At 41.7% G+C, this 22,476-nt stretch overlaps 1 protein-coding gene across 1 annotated transcript in view; it reads right to left on the bottom strand.

Moving 5' to 3' along the window:
• The window catches only part of OIT3 (oncoprotein induced transcript 3), a 38,700-nt gene extending 17,567 nt beyond the window's left edge, over window positions 1-21,133 (bottom strand). The window contains exons 1-6 of the mRNA XM_003271236.4: window positions 20,855-21,133; window positions 15,658-16,032; window positions 14,208-14,315; window positions 9,166-9,288; window positions 3,984-4,106; window positions 2,381-2,541 (exon numbers count right to left, since the gene is read on the bottom strand). Of these exons, the coding sequence (XP_003271284.1) occupies window positions 2,381-2,541; window positions 3,984-4,106; window positions 9,166-9,288; window positions 14,208-14,315; window positions 15,658-16,032; window positions 20,855-20,915 (951 nt within the window). The 5' untranslated portion in view covers window positions 20,916-21,133. The remainder of the gene's footprint in view (window positions 1-2,380; window positions 2,542-3,983; window positions 4,107-9,165; window positions 9,289-14,207; window positions 14,316-15,657; window positions 16,033-20,854) is intronic.
• Between the last annotated feature and the right edge of the window lie 1,343 nt (window positions 21,134-22,476).

Genomic DNA, 22,476 nt, shown 5'->3' with positions numbered 1-22,476 from the left:
ACTGCCTTCTTGTTTTAGCTCTCATATTGTAAACCAGGATGCTTTTTGTGATCTACAGAATGGCATGTTTTTTGCATATTTGTGCTTTTGTGGGTGATTTTGCTGTTTAAAGGGACCCCCAAATGCAGTGCAGATGGACTGTCTAGTGATCCTAAGCACAAGGAGGCTATGAGATCCTTACAGGGAAAGTGGGAAAATATGTGTTTGATAAACTCCAGACATGAGTTGGAGTGCTGCTGGCCATGAGTGCAATGTTAATGAACCTATAATGTATGTTAAATAAGTTGTCTTTAAACAGAAGCACACACAGAACAAGATTGTTAACTGATCAGTTAATAAAAATGTTGTAACCAGAGGATTACAGGAACCTAACCCAGTGTTCCCCTATGAGCAATGCTTAATTGCTAAAGAGATTAGCTTCAGTATTCCCCAATTTATTGCTTGTGGCAGCTTTGTAGAACATAACTACTGTGAAAAACAAGAATCAACTGTAGCTTAAACTCAGATGGCTCTCATTTAGAACTTCTCTCTACCTCCTAATTAGCCGATTATTATACATGGCTTTATATTCTAACTATTGGTATTATACTGCCTAGCTCTTTGTTGTGTACTTTTAAATAAATAAGAAAATAATACAAAAAAAAAAAAAAAAAAGGCTGGGCGCAGTGGCTTACACCTGTAATCCCAGCAATTTGGGGGTCTGAGGCCGGTGGATCACCTGAGGTCAGGAGTTCAAGACCAGCCTGACCAACATGGTGAAACCCTGTCTCTACTAAAGATACAAAAATTAGCTGGGCGTGGTGGCAGATGCCTGTAATCCCAGCTACTTGGGACGCTGAGGCAGGAGAATTGCTTGAACCCTGGAGGCAGAGGTTACAGTGAGTCAAGATTGTACCATTGCCAGCCTGGGCAACAAAAGCAAAACTCCATCTCAAAAACAAAAAACAAAAAACAAAAAGCAGTTTTACACACTACTTCTTGGGCAGCCCCACACATTCCTTTGGAGTGTTACTCATAATACCTGATCTATGTAGAATCAGCGGATTCAAAGCTCTGGTATTTTAGAAAAGGACAGCTTCCACCTGTTATGTTTCTTTCAGGAGTTTTTGACCTGGTGATACTGCGGCAGCACGACCTTGTGTGAACTCTTGCACACTCAGAATTTCGGCTGTGGCACTGACCGGATGGTTTTCAGCTCTTTATCACCAGATTCCTCTGCTCTGCCGTGCACGGGAGAATAGCGCCAACCTACCATGCGGCACGTCCATTTGATTATCCACAGATACGATCGACATAACTTACCTCAAGTGGGACCGCCTGCTCCTTGAATATCCCCCACTTGTCTCACTGCAAGTCGAATCAGCTTTCTGATTTTCATTTAGTTAGAGTCATAAATATTCATTTAACCAAAGGATCGCAAAGGCCCCCGTGCTGATCCACATGCAGGCCCCCTCTGCTCTATCCATCTTGCAAGCTGCTGTCAGATCATGGCATTCATCACCACAGTCCCTGCTTAAACCCATTTCTGTGGGATCGAATCCAGACGGCTCACCCTAGCACACAAGGCAGGCCTTTGGAAGCTCAGCCCGCACCACCTACTTTTCCGGTTTCATTTTCCAGTAGGAATTCCTGGCCAGTCCGGCTGCACTCTCCACACACCTCCGCACAGGCCTGCATATCCCCTCTCAGAGACTAGCTCACTTGTTTCCTATCTGAAAGGCCCTTTCTTTTCCTCTCTGCTGTGTACACAACACACACACTTCCACCTGGATCCAAGTCCCACTTGTCTTGACTGCTCCTGTCTCTGTCCCTTGACTGGACTCCTACAGGACCTGTCATCTGTCTCGCTGTTCATCCTTTCCTAACATTTTCTGTGTCGTCATCTCAGTTCTGCTGTGCAAGTTCCTAAAAGGCAGGATTTCGTACATTTCTAACTCTCCAGCTGAGGGCTGTGTGCAGATTTTTGGATGAAAGTATAAACCTTTTCACTCAACCTGGTTCAATACTTGAACTCATTCACTGCACCACAAATGAACCATCAACTGTATTAGTTGCTTTCTTCAAATAAAATAATTGGTCAGAGAGGATGTAGCCAGCCTCCCAGTACCACTGGTACTGATGCATTCAGGAAAATGTCTGCGCATACAGGAGAGATGGGGCTATTTGAAAACAGGAATAGCAGAATTCTTCGCAGTGCCAAAACCACAGCAGATGCTCAATAACACGTTGGTTAAATGAATGACGTAAGATATTTTGAGCTCAATTCTTTTGTGTGTAAATATCTCATCGATGACACAAGCCCCTTGGCATACCTCAGTCCATTACCTCCCAAATAACCGGCTTTTGGTCATTCCCCAAGTGCCCTCCAGGAGGAACCTACATCGACCACTGTACCACATGTCTTGAGAGAGAAGAGGATGTTGACGTGGGTGCCGTTGGACACTCCTCGGCAGGAGGTGTTGGTCAGGAAGAGCTCCAGGCCACCAACCAGCTCCCTGGGGATGCTCACTTCAATGGCATTCGATTTGCACAACACAGGGACTGCAGAGAAAAGGGGCCACTGTTAGAGCCAGGAAACCTGAATCGGGAGGAAGGCTTTTAGGAGAAATAATTTCACCCTCATACAACCTGAGCTTTTTGTTCCATCCCCAGGGAAATCAGCGAGGCTGAAAACAAGTTGGTGAATAAAACAACTATTCCTAACTCCCAAGATTATGGTGAAATAATGTTCCTCAAATATATGGTTCCCTGAATTAGGAAATACCAGGTTCAACTTTCAATTCACCAAACATTGGTTTCGAAGTGTAGCCAGCATAAGTCTGTGAACTGAAACACCTAAGATATTAACTTTCAGCACAAACAGAATTTATTAGCAATACAGAAAAAGTGCTGCTTTGATATAGGCCTGAGGTACATAATGACACTGCTGTGACTTTACCATTAATTACTGCCTCGTAAAACAGAGACAATAAAAACAGTGTTAGTGCACTTGGGAAAGGCTTCCAAATTGTCCTTGCATTGCTCAGGAAACCATAAACTCTGACTATAAATTTCACCACTTTACCTTAATATAAAAAAGATTGCTTCCCTTAGCATCCCCAGGTTCTTCTCCAGACTCTGCAAGTATCCTGAAAAGAATACTTGAGTTCTGTCAGAGTCCAATACATGAAGACATATCATAACAATGGTATCGTGCAAAGAAATCAGAAATAGGTGCCCATTACATATTTGTTAGATGAATGAATGAATATTCTGGACATCAAGAACTAGATTTCCAGGCCAGGTGCAGTGGCTTATGCCTATAATCCCGACACTTTGGGAAGCCAAGGAGGGCGGCTCCCTTGAGGTCAGGAGTTCGAGACCAGCCTGGCCAACATGGTGAAACCCCATCTCTACTAAAAATACGAAAATTAGCCAGGCATGGTGGCACAGGCCTGTAATCCCAGCTACTCACGAGGCTGAGGCAAGAGAATCGCTCGAACCCAGGAGGTGGACGTTGCAGTGAGCTGAGATCACATCACTGCACTCCACCTGAGCATCAGAGTGAGACTGCCAAAAAAAAGAATTAGATTTCCAGAAAATAATTCTCAGAGGATTGTTAACCCTCATATCTTAAGTGTAGGGAGAAGAACATGTTCCTCAGGCCTTTCAACTGAGTTCACTTAGTTTCAACCCTGTTAGAAAAGACAGGAGCTGTATCAATGTCTTGTGCTTCCATATTGAGTATTAGTCATACAACTAACCATAGAAAGTAGTCAAAAATCAAAGGTAAACAGCAAAGGAAAGTTAACTTTTTGGTAATCTTTTCTTAGAGATCTCTGTTAAATGATTCCAGAGTGGTGATTCAGCAATGCACACTGCTCAAACAGCCATTGTTCTAAAAGACGAGAACCCTGACACACTTGCGGGAGGAAGACAAAGAGCTTTGGGAGAGGAAGAAGTGTAATCAGAGTAGAGATAAGCCCCCCTGCCCCATGTACTACCTTGGCAAGTGTGGTTATCCTCAGACAGCACCAGGCCCCGGGGACATTCGCACTGGTAGCCTTTCTCAGATCCAAGGCAAGAGTGGCTGCAGCCACCATTGTTATTGTGGCATCCTTCAATGTCTGCAGTAGAAACCAACAGAAAAGGGAATCATTTCGTAACCCTCTACCCCAAGAATTCTGGCACTTTGCATCAGGGATTATACTTAACTTATGGCAGCATCCCTGGTGCCTAACCTAGTGACTGAGACATTCGGGCAAGACCTCAAAGGATGTTTATGAACTATCATAGCTACAAAGAGCAATCTTCCAACATCCGTAACTCTACCCAATTAAGCTGGTCAGGAATTTTGTAGCATGTCCTTCAGTTTGAGTTTGTCTGATGTTTTTCTCATGGTTAGCCTGGGGTTACGAGTTTTTAGGACTAGGACCCAAAAGTCATTTCTTATTTGCTGTAACATTTAATCTACCCAATTTGACATTTTATAGAGCATTATTGATGTAAAAGAGACTGACACAATATAAATGCACCTGAACTGGCGGGATGGGTCTGACTTATTGTGGACTGGCTGGGTCACCTGGCCCTCGCCTCAAATATCTAGGACAAGAGAACTGGGGGTAAAGGGCTTTGGGCTGACAGCACGCTATAAAAACGAGGCCTGGACAACATGCTGAGTCCATCCAACCAAACCCTTGGTGATGGTCCTTTCACGGGATGATTTTGTTTAATTTTCCTTTCTTAATGTTTTACATGTTCAAAAAGCAAACTCAAGCCAAATGGACAAAAAGGAAAAATATTCCATTGAAAACTAAAGAACCTACAAGGTGATTTAAAATTTAACAGAGAAAAAAAAATTACCTTTGTGGGACTTGGACATTATCTTCTGGGTCAGAGGTTGTCAAATTCTAATCTGCACACATTATTACAAATAAAGTTTTATTGGCACATAGCCGTGTGCATTCATTTACCTTCATGGCTGCTTTCTCACTACAAGAACAGAGTTGAGTGGTTCCTACAGATTCTGTATGGTCTACAAAGCCTAAAGTATTTACCATCTGACCTTTGGAGAAAAGTTTGCTGACCCCTATTCTAGGTTAAAGTAAAGAAAGGGAATGTTTTCAAAATATCTGAGATGCTCAGGGAAAGATAAAAGCTGATTTCCAGTTATAGCTATAACTCTCTCAGTTCAATAATAGTTTTTAAAAAGCAGTTATTTGGAACATCAATAAATTAACTTAGAATGAATTAGTTTTTGTGAAATGTATATAGAGAAAAATATGGCAATAAATTACTCTTTGCAACACTTAAAAGAGATTAATACCAGTTTATACATCTGTATATGTTTTTTTGTTTTTTGTTTTTGTATTTTTAGTAGAGACAGGATTTCACTGTGTTAGCCAGGATGCTCTCGATCTCCTGACCTTGTGATCTGCCTGCCTCGGCCTCCCAAAGTGCTGGGATTACAGGCGTGAGCCACCGCACCCGGCCATTATATATCTGTATATTTTTAAAGGATAAAAGCACACCTAGAGGCTTTTGAAATGGCTGAAGATTATATATAATACTATAGAAGAAAGCACAAAAATATGCTATAAGATGTTAAAATGAACATTAATAGCACTTTTTTTCCTTAAAAATTACCTTCCTTAAGTCACTTTATTTCTCTGAGTCACAATTTCAATATCTGTAAAATGAAGAGGTTGCACTACATGTTCATTCAGGATATTTCCAGGTCTAAAAATACAAAATACAAAATAAACTGAAAATTTAAATTAGCTTAAAATATTTAAGTCTCTCAGGAAGATATACCAAAATGGTTTAGAATGGATATATCTGGCAAATGGATTGTGGGTCATTTAAATTATTTTCTCTTGCTCCTCTATATTTTCTTCTACACTTTTATGATAAAACAAAACAGGTCGGGTGCAGTAGCTCACACCTATAATCCCAGCCCTTTGGGAGGCCAAGGCAGGTGGATCGTGTGAGGTCAGGAGTTCAAACCAGCCTGGCCAACATGGTGAAAGAATACGAGGTCAGGAGATCGAGACCATCCTGGCTAACATGGTGAAACCCCATCTCTACTAAAAATACAAAAAAAAATTAGCCAGGCATGGTGGCAGGCGCCTGTAATCCCAGCTACTCGGGAGGTTGAGGTAGGAGAATTGCTTGACCTGGGAGGCAGAGGTTGCTGTGAGCTGAGATTGTCCCACTGCACTCTAGCTTGGGCGACAAAGTGTGACTCTGTCTCAAAAAAAAAAATTTAATAATAATAAATAAAAAATAAGTAAAACAAAACAATAAAAATTACTTAAAAACTAACAAGAGCTGAATTAATGCAGGAACAGAAAAATACTGCATGTTCTCACTTGTAAGTGGGAGCTAAACAATGGGTACACACAGACATAAAGATGGGACAAATACAAACTATATAAAAATAGACACAGGGAGCCTGGCACAATGGCTCACACCTGTAATCCCAGCACTTTGGGAAACCGAGGCAGGTGGATTGCTTGAGCTCGGGAGTTCGAGACCAGCCTGGCTAACATGGCGAAACCCTGTTTCTACAAAAATACAAAAACTAGCTTGGCATGGTGGTGCACGCCTGTAGTCCCAGCTTCTCGAGAGGCTGAGGTGGGAGATCACCTCAGCCCAGGGAGGTGGAAGCTACAGTGAGCCAAGATGGCACCACTGTACTCTAGCCTGGGTGACAGAGTGAGACCTTGTCTCAAAAAAAAAAAAAAAGAAGACACTGGGAACTCCAAAAGGTGGGAGGAGGGAGCAGGGTGAAGGTTGAAAAACTACCTATTGGGTACTACATTCACCATATGGGTGACGGGCTCAATATAACCCAAACCCAGCATTAAGCAATATATCCATGTAACAAACCTGTGCATGTACCCCCTGAATCTAAAAAAAAAAAAAAAAAAAAATTAAAAAGGGCCTTTTTTTTTTTAAAAAAAAGAACATATAATTATCACATAGCTTAGCTAAAGAAACATATATGTTTGAACTATCAATAAAACTTAAGGGTTATAAACAGGAATATTAATTCTAAAGTATAACTCACACTTAATTTTCATCTTCTCCTAAAATATTTTTTCAGTTATGGTTATTAGGTTTTAAGATTATATAAGGGAGGATTAACTGCAATCTTTCCAATAAAGTACTCATAAATAATTACAAATGTTTTTATGGAACATTTTATTAACATTCAAATATGCAAAGATTATTACATAAAATAATTAAGATTTAAGGAGGACTCTGGATATTACCCCTATTCAATAAAGTTTAAAATACATTTAGACTTATTATAAGGAACAGTAATTTAATATTCTGGTTAACAGTCTCTCAGTTAATAATGCAAAGTTTGTTGCATGAAATAAAATATGGACACTAGCCATAATTTTTCCTTTTGGGGTAGTATTTTATTATTTTGAATATTGCTAGAATAAAGTGAACTTTTGTAAGCAGTACCACAACTCTATTATTCCACAAATTTAATTATCCTAAGGAACAAATATATGTCCTCTGTAAATAATAATAATTACACCATTTATCTCTCCATATAATCTGCAGGGTGTCATGAGAACTCTGACTTATTAAAGTAAAAGTGATGGAATTTTTTTTTTTTTTTTTAGCTGGAGTCTGTCTTTGTTGCCCAGGCTGGAGTGCAGTGGCGCTATCTCGGCTCATTGCAACCTCCACCTCCCAGGTTCAAGTGATTCTTGTGCCTCAGCCTCCTGAATAGTTGGGATTACAGGCACCTGCCACCACGCCCAGCTAATTTTTGTATTTTTAATAGAGACGGGGTTTTACCATGTTGGCCAGGCTGATCACGAACTCCTGACCTCAAGTGATCCACCTGCCTCAGTCTTCCAAAGTACTGGGATTACAGGTGTAAGCCACTGTGCCTGGCCGAAGTGATGGAATTTTAGTTGTGACAATTTGCAAGGGTAAATGTGCCTTAGAGAAGGAATATTATCTAAGTTTCATATAATAATGGTAGGCAACTTCCATTTCAATTATTTAATATATATTATGAATTCTTTTTTGTTATTATAGTTATATAAATGTATAAAGTCCTATAAAATGTCGGCTATTAAAAATAGATCTAAAAGTAAAATAAAATAGATTATTTTATTTATCCCCCCCAAACTGTATTCCTCTCCCATAAACACAAAGCATATGGGGAGGAGAGGAAACAGTTTCATGTAAACCAGTTTCTCAAACTTCCAAGATGATAAAAATCACCCGTGGAACTTGTTAAAAACACAAACTCTCAGGCCCCATCTTAGCTCCCCTGAAGCCAAGGCTCCAGGAGAGGGTCTGGGAGGGGCTAAGTGTAAAAGCCCCAGGTGCTTCTCAGCAGCAGGGAAGTTTGGGAAACACAGCTGTCGGCCGGTGGTTATGCTACTGCCTCTATTACCTGGCCAGTCCAGGTGTGCTCCTTGGACCAGCAGCATAGGTGACTCCTAGAACTTATTTAAAAATGCAATATCTTGACCTGATCTCAGACCTACTAAATCAGAATCTGCATTTTGACAAGATCCTAAGTGATTCGTGGGCACATTAAAGTTTGAGAAATACCAAATATCCCCCCTTCTTTTTTTTTTTTTGAGATATTTTCTCTCTGTTGCCCAGGCTGGAGTGCAGTGGCGCAGTCATAGCTTAATGCAGCCTCAAACTCTTGGGCTCAAGTAATCCTACTGCCTCAGCCTTCTGAGTGGCTGGGACTACAAGCATGCACCACCATACCCAGCTAATTTTTATTTTTTAATTTTTTGTAGAGATAGTGTCTTACTATGCTGCCCAGGCTGGTCTTAAACTCCTGGCCTCAAGTGATCCTCCCACTTCAGCCTCCCAAAGTGCTGTGATTTCAGGCATGAGCCACTGCACCTGGCCAGAACACCCTATTTTTATTTCTCATATAAAAATGTGGCTTTCTGCCTCTTGCAAAATTCCCTCCTGTTAAATCTCTAAGATTTATAATCTTAGAGACAAAATCAAAACTGAATTCTGTCCACAGCATGAGTGCTCTCAATGAGTACTCCCTTTTGTCATTTCTTTGCACAGCCAAACTGTTGCTCTCTTCGGACACTAAGGCAGTTTCCTGAACATCAGAGAATAAGCCAGTGGCTTCCTTTGGGCTCTTGATTTGGGTCCCTTCTTGCCCATTCTCACCTTCACAAGTCTTGCCATCACTTCTTAGCACACGGCCAACCCCACACTCGCAGCGGTATGAGTTTTTGAGGTTCACACAGATCTCGCTGCAGCCACCATTGTTTTGCTCACATTCATTTTCATCTGCAGAAGAGAAACCATACTGTTTCTATACTGCTGAGTGATTGAGCCTTTTCCCGACCCCCCGGGCAGAATTTCCACATCTTTTCAGATACTGTTGATGCACCTTCCACCACCCAGCTCCCCCTCTGATCCAGTATCATCACTCCCGTCCACCTGAACTCCTCAACCACGTTATTGGTTCATCTGCCCTTTGCTGAGTGGAAGGTACCTAATTGCTTGCCAATTACCTTCTCTTCAGGGAAAAACAATGGGAAAATGAAGTTCATTTTGTGTCCTGGGTATACCTACTTATTTGTATTGGTGAATTTCAATTTCTGAGAAATTGCTAAATAAATACAAACTTATAAAGTAAATTGTTTTGAGTCATGAAAGGAGCTTACATTACAGAAGGAAATAGCTGATAAAATATTTTGTAAGGCAATTTTCTTTTGTGACATGAACTATTGCCCTTGAAATCCGTTTTTAAAATTAGTATATTCTCACACTGTACTTAAGCAATGATTGCTAACCTTTTTAAGAATCTGATGAAAGGTATGGACTCTTGCTGTAAAAAAATGCACAGTTGGCAGCAAATGTCTACGCTTTTCTTTCTACAAATAAGGAAAGGGAAGCTTGGGAGCTAAATTTGTCATGGTCCTCAGGAATAACAGGCCTAGGTAGGACATAAACCAAGGACTGAGGTTAAACACCCATGCGGTGACAGGAGGCATGACCTTGGCCCCAGGAGGGGAGGTAAGCTGTGACTGAAACCCTGCTTAAGTCTAGGACCCCAGAAAATGTATCCCCTCAATGATATGGGGAGAAGAACTTTGCCCAGTGGCCCAGGGAAGCAATAAGGAAACTCTGCCCAAGGCTCTAGGAGAAAGAAAAGCCTTCACAAACAGTGGAAGCCCCAAGCCAGGGCTCTGCCATGGCTGAAGTATGGTTTTACACTTCCCACATGGCGTGGGGAAACTCGAAGCTGAGAAATTGATGGAAAATTTGGCCTAGGTCTGATAAAGCATCTGTGATGCCGACAGGAGCATTTGAAAAAGTGTAAAACTTCCTCAAACCAGGTGCTGTGGTTTTGACCCCTCCAAATCTCATAGTGAGATTTTTCTTTTTTTTGAGACGGAGTCTCTGTCACCCAGACTGGAGTGCAGTGGTGCGATCTCTGCTCACTGCAACCCCTGCCTCCCGGGTAACTCTAAGGGGGTCCACGTGAGAGGGTCTGATTGATTGAGCAAGCAGGGGGTACGTGACTGGGGGCTGCATGCGCTGGTAATTAGAACAGAACAGAACAGGACAGGGATTTTACAATGCTTTTCCATACAATGTCTGTAATCTATAGATAACATAACCAGTTAGGTCAGGGGTCAGTCTTTAACTACCAGGCCCAGGGTGTGGCGCCAGGCTGTCTGCTTGTGGATTTCATTTCTGCCTTTTAGTTTTTACTTCTTCTTTCTTTGGAGGCAGAAATTAGGCATAAGACAATATGAGGGGTGGTCTCCTGTCTTAGGACTGACTTTTTTTTTTTTAAATATGAGAGAGAAATAAACTTCTACTTATTTAACCCATCATTATTTGGGGGGTTATTGTTATAGCCAGTAAAGATACTCTATGCCCCAGCAGTTCCATTCTTACGGGTACCTGCTAGAGAAAATCTCACACATCGGGTAAGGTATCATTTTTATGTTAATTCTAAGAACACACAAAACAATGCTATCTATTGTTATGGGTACATACATAAATAATAAAAGCATTAAAATGGGACGAGAAGAACATATGCTAACTTCAAAACAATGATTACCCCTGGAGGGTGAGAGAAGAAAGCAGGATGGGGTGGGATGGCTTTATTGTATTTACGAAATTTTATTTAAATTAAAAGAAAAAGGGGGCTGGGCACGGTGGCTCACGCCTGTAATCCCAGCACTTTGAGAGGCCAAGGTGGGTGGATCACCTGAGGTCAGGAGCTCAAGACCAGCCTGGCCAACGTGGTGAAACCCTGTCTGTACTAAAAATACAAAAAAATTAGCCAGGCATGGTGGTGGGTGCTTGTAATCCTAGCTACTCTAGAGGCTGAGGCAGGAGAATCACTTGAACCTGGGAGGTGGAGGTTGCAGTGAGTCGAGATTGTGCCACTGCACTCCAGCCTGGGCAACAAGAGTGAAACTCCATCTCAAAAAAAAAAAAGAAAAGAAAAAAAAAGGAAGCAAAACTTAACTCTAGTTAAATCTAGGTACATGAGTGTCTGTTATATTATTTTCTTGTATGCTGCCTGAACAAATTATATAATTTAAAAGAAATAATTAAAATTATTACATTTAAATAAAAACTAAAGGACAATCGACACATGCTCACAAAAACAAAACACTGTCTACAATTTCAGAGGATTCACCATCTCCCTGAAGTCCCACAGACCCACATAGGAACCTGGGGCTTTGATAGAAAAAGATTGTCTAAGATAAATTAAGGAAGAGATGTGAATGATATGCTACCTTTGATGTTTAAAAATGGCCAATAAGTAAACATATTGATATGATTTGGCTGTGTCTGCACCCAAATCTCACCTTGAATTGTAATAATCCCCACATGTCAAGGGTGGGGCCAGGTGGAGATAATCGAATCATGGGTGCAGTTTCCCCCACACTGTTCTCTTGGTAGTGAGTAAGTCTCACGAGATCCGATGGTTTTATAAATGGGAGTTGCCCTACACATGCTCTCTTGCCTGCTGCCATGTAAGATGTGACTTTGTTTCTCATTCATCTTCTGCCATGATTGTGAGGCCTCCCTAGCAATGTGGAACGGTGAGTCAATTACACTTCCTTCCTTTATAAATTTCCTTTATAAATCCAGGCTTGGGTATGCCTTTATTAGCAGCATGAGAACAGGCTAATACACATATATATATATTTGCCTTTTTAAATCTGACTGTAGAAACCCTGGAAGCACATATAAGAAAATAATACAACCGTTTCCTTGGGATGGAGTTGGGGAAGAGGGAAATGGGGCAAGAGGGTGACTGAGAGCTGGACAGTTTGCTGTATACTTTTTCACGTTGTTTAATTTGGGAACCATTTAAATGTATTACCTCTTCAAAAGTTATATTAAAACAAAAGCAAAGAAATGCATGAACAACTCCTGGCTTAAAATAAAGCCAAATATTTTTGAACAGAAATACATGAGGGTAGGCAGAGACTTCAGGAACCACTATTGCTCCTACCCCAGGCCATTTAGCATTAAATCACATACTCAAAATCAACCACACGAGACCCCTAACAACTCCTATGGCAGGACCGAAACATGCTCCACAGGATGGTCAGTGGGGTTCATTTAGGAGGCTTTATTTATTGATGTATTTATGATTTTTTTTTTTTTTTTTTTTTTTTTTTAGAGGCAGGGTCTTTCTCTTTCACCCAGGCTGGAGTGCAGTGACGCAATCAGAGCTGACGGCAGCCTTAAATTCCTGGGCTCAGGCAATCCACCTGCCTCAGCTGAGACTACAGCTACTTTGGAAGGCTGCCACCACGCCTGGCTAATTTATTTTTATTTTATAGAGACGGGGTCTCACTATGTTGCCCTAGCTAGTCTTAAACTCCTGGCCTCAAGCAATCCTCTTGCTTCGTCCTCCCAAAGCGCTGGGATTACAGGCATGAGCCATTGCCCCTGGCTCATTTAGGAGATTGAAGAGCAAAAGCTTTTCTAAAACAAGAAGCTGCTTGGGCCCAGGATGTCAAAGCTGCAATGAGCTGAGATCACACCACTGTACTCCAGCCTGGGCGACAGAGCAAGATCCTGTCTCAAAAACAAACAAACAAACAAAAACCAATAAGCCTTTTATGCTCCTTTCACCTTAATCTCCTACCTCAATCCTGATCTGTTACTGTTCTTCTTGGGGGACCAGGGTAGGGCAATCTTCCCCTTTCTCTCTAGACTTGTTTTAAAGCTATTTGAATCTGAATCCAAAAAGCTTCATAACATTAAAGAGAAAGATAATATTCAATCTTGGGGTTTTCATCTCTATTCTCTTTTAGTTATAGACAACACAATATAAAATTCAAGAACTCTAGATTTCCTACAGACAATCTGACTCATCTTTCTTGCTACTCAGAACAACCAAAATTATATCAGTGAAGCTAGAGGAGTAAGTCTTTAGATAATTATAGAACAGTGCTGTTCAACATAAATATAAAGCAAATTACATATTTAAAATTTTTTAGTAGTCACATTAAAATTTTTTTAAAAGAAACTGGTGAAATTAATTTTAATAATATATTTTACATAACCCAATTATATGCAAAATATTTTCACTTTGATATATAACCAATATTAAAGATATTATTATTATTTTTAGAAACAGAGTCTTGTTCTGTCACCCAGGCTAGAGAGCAGTGGTATAACCATGGCTCACTGTAACCTTGAACTCCCAAGTTCAAGTGATCCTCCCACCTCAGCCTCCTGAGGAGCTGGGACTACGGGTACATGCCATCATACCCAGATAATTTTCATATTTTTTGTAGAGATAAGGTTTTTCTTTGTTGCCCAGGGTGGTCTCGAACTCCTGGGCTCAAGCCATCTGCCAGCCTCAGCCTCCCAAAGTGCTGGGATTACGGGTGCGAGCCACCGTGCGTGGCCAAACATCAGTTTTAAAATTAAAATAAAATAAAATTAAAATTCAGTTTTTCAGTCACACTAGCCACATTTCAAGTGCACCATGGCCACCTTGGCTACTCTAGTGGAGGGCACAGTTCTCCACTGTCCCTACTCATGATACAGATTTGGCGTGGGGCTTTCGGTCCAGGCATAAACTAAAAAGCAAATACCATTCCAAGTGTTTGGAGACACAAACTGGGAAAATGATGGTGCTCTGAGGCAGGAAGAGTTTTTTATTTGTCCTTTCGATCCTAATAGCCTGATTCTACCTTTGATGAGTTTCTTACCAAAGCATGTCTGCCTGTCAGGGCCTAGCACAGTTCCTGGAGCGCATGTGCACTCGCTGGTATCTGAGCAGCTGCCATGGCAGTCCTCGTCGCAGATGTCATAAAAATCTATGGAAGAATAAAGATTATCTTCATGAGAGGAGGAGACCAGAAGACACTCTTTCATTCTTTTTAGAGATGGTGTGGGGGGTTGGGGGGGTGGTATCCCTATGTTGCCCAGGCTGGCCTCGAACCCGTGGGCTCAAGCAATCCTCCCACCTTGGCCTCCCAAGTAGCTGGCACTACAGGTGTAAGCCACTGCATCCAGCTGACCCTATTCTTGACAGAGCCTCATGAGTGCAGCCTGGGGGATGAGTTTCCAGCCACCATCAAGGGAATCCTCATTGTTCAGGGTTTATATAAACCAATGGAAAATAACAAACTAGGGCATCTTCTGTCATCTAGATCAATGATTCCCAACTTCAGATCCACAGGCCCTTGAGTGGCCATAGAGTTTCTGCAAATCTAAAACCTCACCATATAAGAGCTATAGACTAAGAAAGTGTTATGTCCTACTCTTCTAGTGCTCTATTTTTAAAATGAATACAGATATTGACAGGATTAATAACACAGAAATTAAAAGTATTACTGACATAAAGTAGCTTCTTCCCATTGTATATCACTTAAAAAAATCAGTGGACACTAAACACAATCCAACCACATGGATGTCTGATTATCTATCATCCATCTATCTATCTATCTATCATCTATCTATCTATCTATCTATCTATCTATCTATCTATCTATCTTAAAAAGCGGTTCTCCATACTCAAAAGTTGGAAATCCACTATTTAGATAATCTAAATCAATGTTTCATTTTCTTTTTTTCTTTTTTTTGAGTCCGAGTCTCACTCTGTCACCCAGGCTGGAGTGCAATGGCATGATTTTCGGCTCACTGCAACCTCTACCTCCCGGGTTCAAGCAATTCTCCTGCCTCAGCCTCCCAAGCAGCTGGGGTTACAAGTGCCTGCCACCACACCCGGCTAATTTTTGTACTTCTAGTAGAGACAGGGTTTCACCGTATTGGCCAGGCTGGTCTCTTAGCCAGGCTGGTCTTAAACTCCTGACCTTGTGATCCACCTGCCTCGGCCTCCCAAAGTGCTGGGATTACAGGCATTTGCCACTGCGCCTGGCCCAATGTTTCATTTTCTAATGTTTTGTTTGAATGGAATTCAGACAAAATTAAAAAGAACTGATCAAAGTCATAGCTCCTTTCCCCTTCTATTTTTTCAGGAATTTTTCAGAAGTTCTAAGAAGAGATCTCAGAAATCAGATGTATCTTTAGCCCAACATCAATGTTGTTCAGATTGAGATATAGTTGCCACTGTAACTGCATATCCTATAATTGGCACTTTTGGACTCCACTTGTGGCCTTGTTGGTGGAGAAAAAGAGCACAGGGAAGGTACTCACGACCACAGTAGACGTGGAAGCAGACGCTGGGCTTGGTCAGACGATACACATAGTAGCCTCCAGGGCAAGCCTTGACCTCCACCGTGGTGTTCCAGAGACAGCAGTTCCCATTGAAGCTGGCACAAGCCTGGCGCTGCACAATGCCGTCACCTTCTAGGGGGTGGCTGCCATTGAGCCAGACAGGTGCGTGGGTTCCACAGTGGTTTTCTGGTATGCAGAAGGTAGGCATGGCATCTCCCGCCATGCCCGTGAAGTGGTACCACTCCCCATTCACATGGTTGTCACATAGAGGAGGACCTTGAGACTCATCCAACTGGTGGTCAGTGTTCCTCCAGGGCTCATTCAGGCTGATGTAAGCAGAACAAGGATCTAGGGCTGGAAATGAAAAAGATACCTCAGAGTACCTGGAGTGTTTCAGATCACACCACCAACAGCCCAAGTCCACCTTCTTGGTCTTGCATTTGGACATTTTCGAATTCCAGAGAGAAATTAGTTAAGGTCCTAAAAAAAACAGCTGTTTAAGCTTCCTCAGGTTGATTTAAACATGTTGCATAAATGCCCTTTTCAAAATTATTTCACATCTAAAGTTAAGTGTTAGCATTGAACTGAATTTTTATCCAGAGTAATTATTTGATAGAAGGATAGTTGTTCAGACCAAGGGAGGTTAGGATTAAAGACTCACTGAACTCTGCACAAGTCAGACCATACTCTGAGTATTTTGTTCATACCTGGAGACTGTATTATTATTATTTTTGAAACAGGGTTTGGCTCTGTCACCCAGGCTGGAGTGCAGTGGTACAATCATGGCTCACTGTAACCTCCGCCTCCTGGGCTCAAGCGATCCTTCCCACTCAGCCTCTGAAGTAGCTGGGACCACAGGCGTATGCCACCACACCTGGCTAATTTTTGTATTTTTTTTTTTGGTAGAGATAGGGTTTTGGCATCTTGCCCAGGCTGGTCTTGAACTCCCGGGCTCAAGTGATCCTCCTGCCTCAGCCTCCCAAAGTGCTGGGATTACAGGCACGAACCTGGCACTCAGCCGGAGACTGTATTTGATGAAAGTAATTGACAAACTTGTTCAGAGAAAGTTGACCAGACTTAGAAGGGGTCCTAAAAAATATTTACAGGAGAAGTTGAGAACTATCGTTTTGAAAAAAGAAGACTGAAGAAAACGCATATTAGTTTTAAAAAACGTGGAATAGGCTTGTGGAAGAGGAATTAGCTATTCTGTTACAAGAACAAAAACGAATTATGGAAAAGCACATTTCAGTTCAGCTATCCAGTCATGGAGAGGCTGTGTCACAGTGCAGTTAGCTTCCAATCCTTGGAAATTTTCAAAAAAATATTTGGCTGGCCATTTGTAAAGAAGATTATAGGTGGAATTTTGCATTATTAGAAAGTTTGACTTGATCAGGAATGTGTAAAAGCTCATTCCACTGAAAAGAAAAAGGCCTCGAGCACATGTCACCTACTTTGAAATACACAGTATACTAGCATGTAGTTACCAGAAATATTCTCAAAGTGAATTTTGGTATATATTCTACCAGCTTATTGAAAATACCAACAACTTTGTGTATTCACAGTTAACCATGGCATTATTATCCTAGCTGTCATATAGTCAAGTTTCTCAGGCATACATATTTAGTGCATAAATTACAAGGACAAATATCTCAACCAAAACATTTTATTGTATGTCATGAAAACATTGAAAAACATCATTTTGGCCAGGTGCAGTGGCTCACGCCTGTAATCCCAGCACTTTGGGAGGCTGAGGCGGGTGGATCATCTGAGGTCTGGAGTTCAAGACCAGCCTGGTCAACATGGTGAAACCCCACCTCTACTAAAACTACAGAAATTAGCTGGGCGTGGTGGCACGTGCCTGTAATCCCAGCTTCTTGGGAGGCTGAGGCAGGAGAATTGCTTGAACCCAGAAGGTGGAGGCTGCAGTGAGCTGAGACCACGCCAGTGCATTCCAGCCTGGGCAAGGAGAGTGAAACTTCGTCTCATAAATAAACAAACAAACAAATAAATAAATAGAAAAACAACATTTTAATGACTAAAGAACCAATATCTCCAATATTCTCATTGCTCCCCTTAACTCTAGGGAAACTAATTAATGAATCAACATAGGTAAATTGTCCTTATGAAGAATCTATGAAACCAAGAAATTCTAGAAAGGAATATTGGCCAGAGAGTACTATATTATCCTTCTTAATGCACATGAGGTTGACTTACGTAACTGATACTGTAGGCAGGGAATTCACATTAGGGCCAATACATTTTGTGGGCAGGGAATTCAGTATTAGCAAATACTGCACAAAAATTAAATATGAATGGGCCATGATCACCAAATCTAACTTGTCTAGAAAATACTTTAGATTTTTCCAATCTACATATCCACAATTCAAAGTTAAGTTTACTCTCTAAACTTCAGTCACATGTAAAGAAAAGTGTAGCCCACTGCTAATGGCCTCCAAGAAAATATGACAATTTAAGACAAGAAATAAGTGGGATATTGCATTTTCTGGAAATAACACGCAGGGTTGCAAAGGGCAGAAACAACCCTCTTTCTTTAAAATGCCCCTTATGTATCTCGGCTGAACCCTAGACCATAATCCTTTGAGGGGAAGAAATATCCTCAGATTCTTTCTCCCGTCAAAAGGGACAAATTTCTTCCTCCTTTGCTCTCCCAGCTGTGGCTTTTTCTCACAAATAAGGTTTCCAGAGCAGTTTCACAGGTGATTATAGAGTCATAGAAATATTTGATTCCTCTCCTTGGCTCTAATTTTATAAGAAATGGTTAGATACTTAACTTTTAATCGCTTCTACAGAAACTCCTAAACCTCTCTCAGTAACTATTTCCTTATTTATAAAGTTTTTCCTTCAAGTTAAATGTCATTTCTTGGGCTGTTTGCTGAAAGTTCACTTCCTCCCCTGCTGTAGGGGAGATAGGGTATGAGGAGGAAAAATTTATCTACCATCTTTTATAACTAACTAAATAATACATATATATTTTTAAAAGTTAACCATCCAATACTTTCTGACATTTAATGTACCCATCCCACTCTACCCCCTTTTAAGGCAGCAATCCAATCTAATAATCTGGCCACTGGTTTTATATCCTGTTTTTAATCTCAGCGTGAAGCCCAGAATCTGGTATTGCGCACATTCATCCTAAAATGCTGATCTATACATCTCAATGCGAAGGCTTCAAAAAGAACAGCTTCCTGGCCTGCCAGAAGCTCCTCAATGGTTTTCTAAGATGCCCACTTGCCAGCTGCCCCTCTGGCAGTCTTCCACCAGGACCACGCAGGGCCAAGGGCAGGGAACCATGTCTGCGTCCCCACCCTTTTGCCCCAGGGTTGAGTTCTCCAACCCTCCAGTTCCTATCTGGCAGACAGCCGCCCCTGAATCACAGCCCCCTTTCGACCCAGTGCCTGAGCTTGGTCGGGAAGCGCCCCCCCTTTCCTGCTCCCTCCTCTTTTATCCTCCTCCCTCATCATCCCACTTTGCTTCCCTCTTTTCCATCCCTTCTTTTCCTTCTTCTCTCACTTCCCCTGTCCTCTCAGGACAAATACCAGCTCCAGTCCCCAAAGTTCCCCCTTTATCATGCTTCTGGCATTGAGCCAAATATCATCCTTGAGGAGCTGGGGGTTGGAGGAAAAGATCTGGGAAGGGCGAGGGTATATGGAAAGAATGGGGAATACAGGAGGTACTAGAGGGAGAATAGGTAGGGAGAAGGGTGGGAAGAAAGGGGAGTGGAGATTTTCGGGAGGACAACTTTCTGAGCGACCCTTGGGTTAGTTATTGGCAGCAGATAGGGGGTGATTAATGACAGGTAGCTCAAGTATATTTTTTGGAATAGTTTTGGATTTACAGCATAATTGAGATGATAGGACAAAGAGATCCCACATACCACACACCCAGTTTCCCTTGTTATGACACGTTACCTTTAGCCATACATTTACCACACATTGGCATGGTACCTTTGTCGCATTAATGACCCACTATTGATACCTTATTATTAACTCAAGTCCACACTTATTCAGACTTCCTTAGTTTCCACCCATGTCTTTCTGTTCCAGGATCCCACATTACATTTAGGTGTCAGGTCTCCTTAGGGTCTCAAACCACCATTTTTTATTTTTATTTATATTTATATATATTTTTGAGATGGAGTCTCCCTCTGTTGCCCAGGCTGGAGTGCAGTGGTTCAATCTTGGCTCACTGCAACCTCCACATCCCGAGTTCAAGTGATTCTCCCGCCTCAGCCTCCCAAGTAGCTGGAATTACAGGCATGCAACACCATGCCCATCTAATTTTTTGTGTGTATGTATTTTTAGTAGAGACGGGGTTTCACCATGTTGGCCAGGCTGGTCTTGAACTCCTGACCTCAGGTGATCCACCCACTTTGGCCTCCCAAATGCTGGTATTACAGGTGTGAGCCACCGTGCCCGGCCACAAGCCTATTTTTAATGTGTATCCTTTCAGGTACTAGAGCAACCGTGAAGAAATAAACCAGGGTCAATTAAATACTGAGCTACTCCAAAGTGTCAAGAAGGATGGTTCTCTCCATCTCACCCCCACCCTCTGTTCCAGTTAGAACTCATATTCTACTAGAAAAAGAGGCAAAAGAGAAATCTGTTAGTAACTGGAATTGAAACTTTTCTTTGCCTGATTGGCCGGTTTTGCACCAAGCCTCAGGAGGGAGACAATTTAAGATTCACTCGATCTGTGCAAAAAGTCTTATTTTCTGATATAAAGACTAATGAGTTTGGTTTATCCAGATCTGTGCCCCTCATGGCAACAGAGCTTTCAGTCCCTTGCCTTCATTAAAGAAGAACTCTATGCTCAACTTTAATTTTTTTTTTTGGCTCTTCAAGTTGGAACTATAAAAGTACCTAGAACACAAAGAAGATAGAATTATTTTTACATATACTCCAGGAACTCTTTAGCTAGTGAAAGCTGTGGGATATGGCAGACCCATGGAAATTTTGGAGGTCCAGGCAAGAGGCTAAATGGAACATGTAACAGAAATTCTCTGGAAATCTATTTTCAAGGATTATCAGGGACTTTTCTTACAAGATTCTAGAGCTAGCATTTAAGGTACTGGAATCTAGTTCTTAATCATCTGTACACTGTAGCAAATTGCCACAACAAAAAGTGCATTGTGCCAAGTTCTTGACATGAGACTCACCCACAGGTGACACGGAGGTGCCTGTGATGAAGAGGCAGGTGAGAAGCAGGAACGGAGGCATCCTTCTGGACCAACTGCCAGAAACACTGGAAAATCCTGTTAATACTGGTCTTCCTTTGTCCCCTTCTCTTTCAAGCACTTTTTTTTTTAAGGCCTCTAGGCTCTCACGAGAAAGACTTTATCAGCACTGGTAGGGGCTTTATCAGAGGAAGAGGATGAGGATGAGTGGGATAAGGTGTCCACAGCTCTGGCCTTGGCCCCAGAGAGAAGCACTGCTTTACACTGTCAACAGGGTTCCTTTATTGATAGTTTTCTTTAGGAAAAAAAAAAACCCACAACTCACAATCCCTCATCCTCCTATTGTTTTCTCTCAAGAATTCCCTGCAATGAAACCCCAGTATCTTATCCAGAAGGGAATTCTAAATGAGGGACATCCCTTCACGTCAAATTCTTGCTTTGTGACTTCTAGGAATTGATTTCACAATGTTGCAGCCATAGCACTGCACACTAAATGAGAATGGATATAGCCAAATCACTGCAACTGTCTCGGTCAGATGGTCGAGGAGCTTATAATAGCACACAAAACAAAGTAGTAAGGACAGGTATGGGACAAGGACAGTATTCTCTTGAAATAAGCTCCTGGGTTTGTTTTATTACGGTCTTTGGCCTCAAAACTTCTGAAAGAAACAAGGTTTAAATTGTGTTTTTACCAATTCAAGCAGCAATACCTCATATTTTTATTCCGTCTTTACTCCCAAAATTAAAAAATGGTTTAATGTTATTTATTTCACTAATTCTCACATTAAGATGGGGTAGGAGCTTAAAATTAGAAACTACTCATTAAATTAACACTCTGGAAAATTAAATGTCAAAATTTCCTGAAGTTTCACTTTTAGACAAAGGAGAGAAAATGTGCTTCTTAGCACAATTTTTTTTTTCAGACAATGTCTTACTCTGTCACTCAGGCTGGAGTGCAGTGGTGTGATCTGGGCTCATTGCAAGCTCCGCCTCCCAGGTTCATGCCATTCTCCTGCCTCAGCCTCCCAGGTAGCTGGGACTACAGGCACCCACCACCACACCCAGCTAATTTTTTTGTATTTTTAGTAGAGATGGGGTTTCACCGTGTTAGCCAGGATGATCTCGATCTCCTGACCTCGTGATCCACCCGCCTTGGTGGGATTACAGGTGTGAGCCACCGAGCTCGGGCAATCACTGGTTTTTGACAGTGACAAAAGTACACATGGTCTCCAGAAGCTCAGGGTTTATGGTCAAGCAAGGGGTTTCCATTGATCTAAAATTGTAGTTAGCTACTTTATTACTAACATCAGTGGGACACAGGCAATTTGACCATTAACTTATTAAGTTGTGGTTTGATGGCAGCAATGGATGACTCTGCTGTCTCATTGCAGGATAGTGTTGCTAAGTATCAGTGCTTTAAACAGAAAAAAACAATCCCCCACAACTTCCTGTGCCTAGGAAGCCATGTGAGGGCTTCATTTGTGTTGCAGAGAAACAGAGGACGTGTGCATGAGATAAACCCAGACTTGTTGCCAGGATTGATTGCTGGAGTCAAGGACTTTCACCAGATAGCCTTTGGTTCTGTAAACAAGAATTCCCAGGAT

Source organism: Nomascus leucogenys, chromosome 18, assembly GCF_006542625.1.
Source record: "Nomascus leucogenys isolate Asia chromosome 18, Asia_NLE_v1, whole genome shotgun sequence".
Taxonomy (NCBI): domain Eukaryota; kingdom Metazoa; phylum Chordata; class Mammalia; order Primates; family Hylobatidae; genus Nomascus; species Nomascus leucogenys.
Note: the sequence above shows the minus strand (reverse complement) of the source record. Positions and strands in the feature narration are given on the sequence as shown.